The following is an 8,235-nucleotide window of genomic DNA, read 5'->3' as shown; positions in this document are numbered from 1 at the left end:
TGTTTAATAGTATAAAATGAGGTTGAAAAGACAATTTTACCATCTGAGGGACACATGCTCTCCTTTAAGTGGAATATCTTAGGTGTTGTTTTTTTTTTCTTCTCAAAAGCTCTTCTTGATACCACTCTTGTCTGCGTCTCGTAGATGGCGCACATACATTTAACCTTGCAAACCTTTTGTTTTTTAGAAGACTGCAGACCTAAAAAGGTACGAGGGCCTCTTCTCGAGGCAAACTTGGTCCATCCACTTCTTACCTCTTCAAACATCTTAGCGTGTAATTTAAAAAAAAAAAAGGAAGCAACCCTACATTATAATTTATAAGGATCAAAAGGTCTATGCTTTTCAATTTTATATTCAATTATATCTTCGTTATATAAAAGTCTCAATATTGTTTTCTTTTTTCAATGAACCGATATGGGACACATGACTTTCTTACACTATATAGTTTTTTTTTTTTTTTTTTTTTTTTTTTTTTTTTTTTTACAATTAGCATTACTTCAAATATCACAAAAAAATATAATTCAATTTAAAATAGTATGTGAGAAATATAATAGTTTTCAAACTAATAGTATCTAATAATTTAATAAGTTACATGAAACCACAATAATTAATATGTTTCATAATTCTATAAAACAAATCTTTTGAATTTTAAGTATTAATAAAAATTTTAAAAATTAAAAAAACTATAATGATAGTTGTATAATTTTAATTTAAGTATTATGAAACTATAATTATTGAAATAATCTTTTTAAGTTTCAAAAAACAAAGTTTATATACATTTTATTTTTTTTCCACAACCTGTAGACTTTAAAAGAAAACAGTTTTTTTCTTACAAAATCTAAACGTTTGATTCATGTTTTTTTCTATAGATGTTTGCAGATATAGTTCTTGTAGATATTTTACCAATTAAAAAACAAATAGCACCTTAGATGAGATGGTAACAATCTGAGGACCAGCCATGCAACTTTTGGGAACTATAGAGACGACCCATATCAATTTTCAAAAAACTGGACTCAAACTACACATGGGTGTAAACCACATGGACCAAAAGTATAATTTACTTTTTTCCCGATTTCGGTATATCAAGATCGACACCTTATCCGAAGCAGTTTGCTTTGCTAGTCTCATCCAATTTTCCCCACTCATCTTCTTCCTTGCATAACTGAGAGGGGGTTCTTACCTTCGAAGTCATGGGGCACCCAGTAGCAAGTATATAACAGTAGTATTAATTTTTGGGAAGTGGAATGGCGCTCCCATCTCTGTCGCCCACAAATAACTTTTCCTCCCCATCCTCCTATTCTGTTTCACCTTTCAGTTCCAAATTTCCCACTTTTCATCGTCAACTCAATAGTTATTGCACTCGACATCTTCTACTATTAAGGGAATGCACCAGTAGCAGTAGCTTCCTTTTCCGGGGTGGAAAAAATAACTCGGCACACGGATATTGTCATTTTTACGTTCCAAGAGAGCGGAAGACGATAACAGTGGCGGCGGCGTCATTAGGAGGTCTACTGGGCGGAATCTTCAAGAGTGGGGCTGACACCGGGGAGTCCACCAGGCAGCAATACTCTGCCACCGTCGCTCTCATCAACTCTCTTGAATCCGAGCTGACGTCTCTCTCGGACTCTCAGCTGAGGGATAGGACCACTCTCTTGAGGCAACGAGCTCGCCAAGCTCCCCAATCTTTAGACTCTATTTTACCTGTAAGCACATCTCATTTATATATCACATTTGGGATTTGGAGACCATGTATTGTTCTCTACTCATTTTCCCCTTTAAATTTGCGTAAGGATAATACAATGCAAGAAAAAAAGATAACTGACTTTATTTTTCCGGTCCTGTTGGTTCATAAACCACCTCTTGTTGGAAGACCTATATTCCTCTTTCTCTGCAACGTTCTTAAATCATTAATTTGGCTGTTAGAAGTGTTGTGCTCCGTGGCTTATCATTCTAAGTATTTATATATAATATCGTGCAGGAGGCGTTTGCTATAGTGAGAGAGGCTTCGAAGAGGGTTCTAGGTCTTCGTCCTTTTGATGTTCAACTGATAGGTAAATAAATAATTGTTTTGAGTTCAATTCGGCTACAACATCAAACCTGAAATGAGAAACTAGGCTGCTTAAAAAGCATGAAAGTTTAATGTCCATTACAATTTACAAACATGCTATGGTGATGTAGGTGGCATGGTACTTCATAAAGGAGAAATAGCTGAAATGAGGACGGGAGAGGGAAAGACTCTGGTGGCCATATTACCAGCTTATTTAAATGCTTTAAGTGGTAAAGGAGTTCATGTTGTTACTGTGAACGATTACCTTGCAAGGAGGGACTGTGAATGGGTCGGTCAAGTTGCCCGTTTTCTTGGACTCACGGTTGGCCTAATCCAGCGTATGTATACTTCTTCTTCTTCTTCTTCTTCTTCTTCTTCTTCTTCTTCTTTTGATTTATATGCCTATGCATATTATATAATGTTGAAGGTGGATGGATAACAAAGTTAAGAGGACTTTGTTATCTAACTTTCAATCCAAATAAGATCAACCCTTAGCCAAAGTCTTTCTTCATGTACCTCAAAATTCTGGTGACAAGAATTAGGTGTGATAACTAGGATTTTTGCATTTTATGTCATGTTTGTTGCAAACTGTAAAAAAGATGAGTAAGGAAGTATCATATCCAAGCACAACATAAACACTTTAGAGTGACCATATCATATTAATTAGAAAATCATCGGTACCATACAAGGCTTGACAATTTAGCTCTTTTTGTTGTTTTGTATCAGTTGGATTAAGAGTTTGTGGGCTTGGTTCATGACAACATCAAAAATTGCCCAATATTTACAGTAATAGACTCATTATGACCTAGTTTGATGAAGGCTTTTCCCTTTTGTGGGTAGGCTCAGTGCCCTTTTACCTTGGTGCCCATGTCATCCTATTGCAACTTCAAAGAACGATGTGCCCTATGCTACAACCCAGGCCCACACAACTCAAAAAACATGTCATTACTTAAATAGCATACAGATGTTATTAAGATTTTTTTGGCTGATTTTCATCTTTCTGTCTAACTGGAAAACTCAGAGTTTTCCTCTTCTTTTTCTTGTTCTTTTTGACATTTTTCCTTTCCTAATAGATGCAATTGTACTTGATTAGCTATGAGCACTGGTGTATTCTAGATCTCAGGTTTCTTAGTTGAAAGTACCCCCCTGACAATCAATTATTTGGCAGAAAACATGACAAGTGAACAAAGGAGGCAGAATTACTTGTGTGACATCACATACGTCACCAATAGTGAGCTTGGTTTTGATTACTTAAGAGACAATCTTGCCATGGAAAGTAATTTATGCTATACACAGTCTTCAATAATATTCTCTTATGCCATTCATTTTCACTTATAACTTCTTCTCTTGGTCTACAGAGTGTTGATGAGCTTGTATTAAGAGGTTTCAATTACTGTGTCATCGATGAGGTCGATTCAATTCTAATTGATGAAGCAAGAACTCCTCTTATTATATCAGGACCTGCTGAAAAACCAAGCGAACAATACTACAAAGCTGCTAAAATAGCTGCTGCTTTTGAGCGAGATATACATTATACGGTCAGGATTCAGAAAGAAAGATGCTTGCAAATATACATCCCATGTTTTTTTTTTCTTTTCTAATGTGCATCTGCCACTTGGCTATTTCTTGCAGGTTGATGAGAAGCAGAAAAATGTTTTACTGACAGAACAGGGTTATGCAGATGCTGAGGAAATTCTAGAAGTAAAGGATCTATATGATCCTCGAGAACAGTGGGCCTCATTCGTCTTGAATGCAATAAAAGCTAAAGAGCTCTTTCTCAGAGATGTGAACTATATTATACGTGCCAAAGAGGTTCTCATAGTGGACGAGTTTAGCGGTCGAGTCATGCAGGTAAGGGATTTCAGACCATATATCTTGTTTCCAAGTTGGCAGTAAATGAGGTGTATTTTATTGTGTTACAGGGGAGGCGTTGGAGTGATGGGCTTCACCAGGCGGTGGAAGCCAAAGAAAGCTTGCCCATACAAAATGAGACGGTGACACTGGCCTCAATTAGCTACCAAAACTTCTTTCTTCAGGTTCTAAGCATCTTTGTGATCTTTAGAAGTCAACTTGTTATAGTTGTTGAAGCTAATGGGATTTTTACGTTTCTATTAGTTCCCAAAACTTTGTGGCATGACTGGCACCGCTGCAACTGAGAGTTCAGAGTTTGAAAGTATTTACAAGCTCAAAGTTACAATTGTGCCCACAAACAAGCCTATGATAAGAAAGGTTCATTAATTTGAAATATTCCACCATGTGTTTTCTTTCTGTTTTTTTCATGAAATGAATATTGAAAAGGAGTGATGTGATGTGATGTTTAGGACGACTCAGACGTGGTATTTAGGGCAACCACGGGAAAATGGCAGGCGGTGGTGGTAGAAATTTCTAGAATGAACAAGACAGGGCGGCCTGTGCTTGTTGGGACAACCAGTGTTGAACAGAGTGACACATTGTCCAAACAACTCCGTGAAGCTGGAATCCCTCATGAGGTGATTCATTGAATCCTATTCCTATCTTGTTTTTCTAAGAGAAGAAGAACAACATAGGTATAAACGATAAAATGAATAATACACTCACATTATTATATTTGATATTTGGAGCAACTTAGGTTCTAAATGCGAAACCAGAAAATGTGGAAAGAGAAGCTGAGATTGTGGCACAAAGTGGTCGCCTTGGTGCAGTTACTATTGCTACAAATATGGCGGGCCGAGGAACCGATATAATTCTTGGTGGTAATGCAGAGTTTATGGCTAGGTTGAAGCTACGTGAGTTGCTCATGCCAAGGTAAGAATACAACAAAATCTATTTTTGCTTTTAGTTAGTTCCCTAAACAGCTTTCACTTAATAAATGTTGCAGCATTGTAAAGCCAGCTGAGGGAGTTTTTGTTTCTGTGAAGAAATCTCCCCCAAAGAAGACATGGAAGGTCTGTGTGTGTGTGTGTGTGTGTTTGTATTTAGCCATACATATGTATTCTCTTACTTTTGGGTGCATTTTTAGGTGAGTGAAAGTTTGTTCCCGTGTTCACTATCTCAAGAAAATAGCTTGGTGGTTGAGGAAGCTGTACATTTGGCTGTCAGTTCATGGGGTAGAAGATCTTTAGCTGAGTTGGAAGCAGAAGAGCGGCTATCTTATGCTTGTGAAAAGGTGCCACCTGTCTGTCAATAGATGATGTCTTTGTTTTTGTAACAAGTTCATTCCCTAAACAACTCTAATGTTGGGTAGTATCTATAGGGTCCGGCTCAAGATGAAGTAATTGCCAAATTGCGCCATTCTTTCCTACAAATTGCAAAAGAATATAAGACTTACACCGAGGAAGAAAGGAAGAAGGTAAGGGGCTGTTTCTTTGTGACTTAATGGGTTAACCACTTCATCTGGGCAGCTAGCTTAGCTATACATGGTTGTTTCTTTATTAAAACCTGGCTTAATGTATTAAGACACCGATTCTTTACACATTTGCCCTTCTTTTTTCCTCCTAACTCTGATGAATATTGTGAAATTTATTTTTTGGAATGTAAGGGTAAAGTGGTGATTTAGACAGCCACTTTACACATACATGACTTAATGGCCCCTAAATTGTCCTTGATCTCTCTCTCTCTCTCTCTCTCTCTCTCTCTCTCTCATATATATATATATATATATATATATATATATATATATATATATATATATATTCTTGTTTCCAAGTTCCAACTGAGACCTTCTTTGTTAAAAACAAGTGTCAAGTGTAAATGACATGAAAGAAATCAAGAATAATAAAAATGTTGTGCTTCTGTGTCACAGGTTGTAGCAGCTGGGGGACTTCATGTCATCGGGACGGAACGCCATGAATCACGGAGAATCGACAACCAGGTGCAATTTTTATAATTTAACTTAACAATTAAATAATAATAATAATAAATAATAATATATTAGTTTCCAAATGAAATGTATACAGCTGCGTGGTAGAAGTGGCAGGCAGGGGGATCCTGGAAGTTCGCGTTTCTTCCTTAGTCTGGAAGATAATATCTTTCGCATTTTTGGGGGTGATAGAATTCAGGTTTAATTTTCTCTTTTCTTTTGATATGATTATTAATGCTTAATTTGGAAATCAGTTTTAAAAAGTTGCAAGTTGTAGGGTATGATGAGGGCTTTTAGAGTTGAGGATTTACCAATTGAATCAAAAATGTTGACGAAAGCATTGGACGAAGCTCAAAGAAAAGTGGAGAATTACTTTTTTGATATCAGAAAGCAATTATTTGAGTATGACGAGGTTCTCAACAGCCAAAGAGACCGTGTCTATACGGAGAGAAGGAGAGCTCTACAGTCTGAAGATCTTCAATCTCTATTGATCGAATATTCTGAACTCACAATGGATGACATATTAGAGGTAAGCAAATGATTAATAAAAGAGGTAAAAATGATTTACCATTGTATTTTTGTTAAACTTTGTTGTAGGCAAATATTGGTTCTGATGCTCCAAAGGAAAACTGGGATTTTGAAAAGCTTATTGCAAAACTCCAGCAGTAAGTTGTAGTCTAAAGAGGTTGCTTATTTTCTCTTAAAACTCCATTAAAGATGATTTTTGTGAGTACAGGTATTGCTATCTTTTGAATGACTTGACTCCAGATTTACTGGCAAGCCAGTGTGCGACTTATGAAGATTTGAGGATTTATCTTCGTGTTTCTGGGCGCAAAGCATATTTACAGAAGAGGGTAAGAAAGAATGGATGTAAATTGTGAATTGTAGAAGAGAAGCACCACCTAATGATTATTATTATTATTATTATTATTATTATTATCATAGGATATTGTGGAGAAAGAAGCTCCAGGGTTGATGAAGGAAGCAGAAAGGTTTCTGATATTGAGCAACATAGATAGGCTATGGAAAGAACACTTGCAAGCACTTAAATTTGTTCAACAAGCTGTAGGGTTACGTGGATATGCACAAAGAGATCCTTTGATCGAGTACAAGCTGGAAGGCTACAATCTGTTTATTGAGATGATGGCGCAAATAAGAAGAAATGTTATATATTCTATATACCAGGTATCGAATCAACTCAATATAACATATATTAATATGATTGTTGTGTGGACTTTTTCATATTTGTATTCTTTTCCCAGTTTAAACCGGTGATGGTGAACAAGGATCAAGGGAAAACCAGCAACAGCAAAATAAAGGATAAGGATAATGGCTCAGTGACCCCACCACCATCATCATCTTCATCAGCCTCATCTGTCAGCGTCTGAGTAGCAGTCCAAATGGCATGGACCCCACCTGCAGATAATTGTGTATATTTGTGACCCTGAAGATAATAAGAATTTGGCCTGCCTGTAGACTGTAGAGAGGAGAGGAAAGGAAGAGGAATCATATACTTACTGTCAAGTTGCTTCATAATCATTTCCTATTTCCATAAATTAATCATACAAAAAGAATTGTGTAGCCTTCCTTGTAAACAGATCGACTTCCTTGGAAACTAATTCACAAGATTATATTATTATATGATGGTAATAAATGCTTTTAAGCTATGCATCTGACCAGGAAAGTGGAAACCATCCAAGCCCGTCATATGCATAGCATACATATTGTCTGAAAAGCATGTCATTTGCCGGGTGACTGGGTATGATATAAATTGTATGCTTTTTGTTTTGATACTTGGGAACACTACCACCACTACTGTTGTGCAAAAAAGTGTGTGCGGAATCATTTAACAAGAAGAGGTGCTTCAATAGTTGCAAAAACCCTGGACTTGTTATTTCTCCGATGAGATAGGAACACCGAACATCTATACAACGGAAAGAAAGAGGAAAAATAACTAGATACGGAAAAATGTATTAAATTCTTTCAACAAAACTTTATTCTTTCTATACCAAACTCAAAAGTGTCGTTTTAACTTTAACCACTGCCAACTGTTTTAGTCCATAGACTTATTTGTAAGTCAGAAAATAGCTTACAAAACTTCACACCTCCGTAAAAAAACAAAACAACCATTCCACCTTGAATTGAATTGGATGCTTAAAAGCTCTTTCAACTTTTAGACATCCATATCTATTAGTACGTATTTTACGTTCATTAAAATCCCGATCTTGATATTAAGATCTTATGATTTTAAAATCCTATAGGTGAAAATGATTTTAATCACACTACGATCTCGATCTCACCTCTTTAGTTTTATTATATACATGAGTTTCAAAAATCGTCTATTCAACTT

General features: G+C 36.2%; 1 protein-coding gene across 1 annotated transcript; it reads left to right on the top strand.

The window, feature by feature from the left end:
- Nucleotides 1–1,101: 1,101 nt before the first annotated feature.
- Nucleotides 1,102–7,524, top strand: AGY1 (Albino or Glassy Yellow 1). The gene is made up of 20 exons (XM_078976483.1): nt 1,102–1,703; nt 1,979–2,051; nt 2,179–2,385; nt 3,216–3,319; nt 3,406–3,585; nt 3,680–3,898; nt 3,970–4,083; nt 4,163–4,276; nt 4,369–4,536; nt 4,656–4,831; nt 4,905–4,971; nt 5,046–5,192; nt 5,280–5,375; nt 5,829–5,897; nt 5,983–6,084; nt 6,163–6,414; nt 6,483–6,550; nt 6,622–6,739; nt 6,831–7,070; nt 7,148–7,524. Exons 1-20 carry the CDS (start codon nt 1,245–1,247, stop codon nt 7,271–7,273), a joined length of 3,099 nt encoding a protein of 1,032 aa, XP_078832609.1. The 5' UTR covers nt 1,102–1,244; the 3' UTR covers nt 7,274–7,524.
- Nucleotides 7,525–8,235: the final 711 nt, after the last annotated feature.

The sequence above is a fragment of the Lactuca saligna genome, chromosome 9 (genome assembly GCF_052625555.1).
Source record: "Lactuca saligna cultivar CGN05327 chromosome 9, ASM5262555v1, whole genome shotgun sequence".
Taxonomy (NCBI): domain Eukaryota; kingdom Viridiplantae; phylum Streptophyta; class Magnoliopsida; order Asterales; family Asteraceae; genus Lactuca; species Lactuca saligna.
The sequence above is the reverse complement of the archived record's forward strand: the minus strand, read 5'-3'. Positions and strand labels throughout refer to the sequence as shown.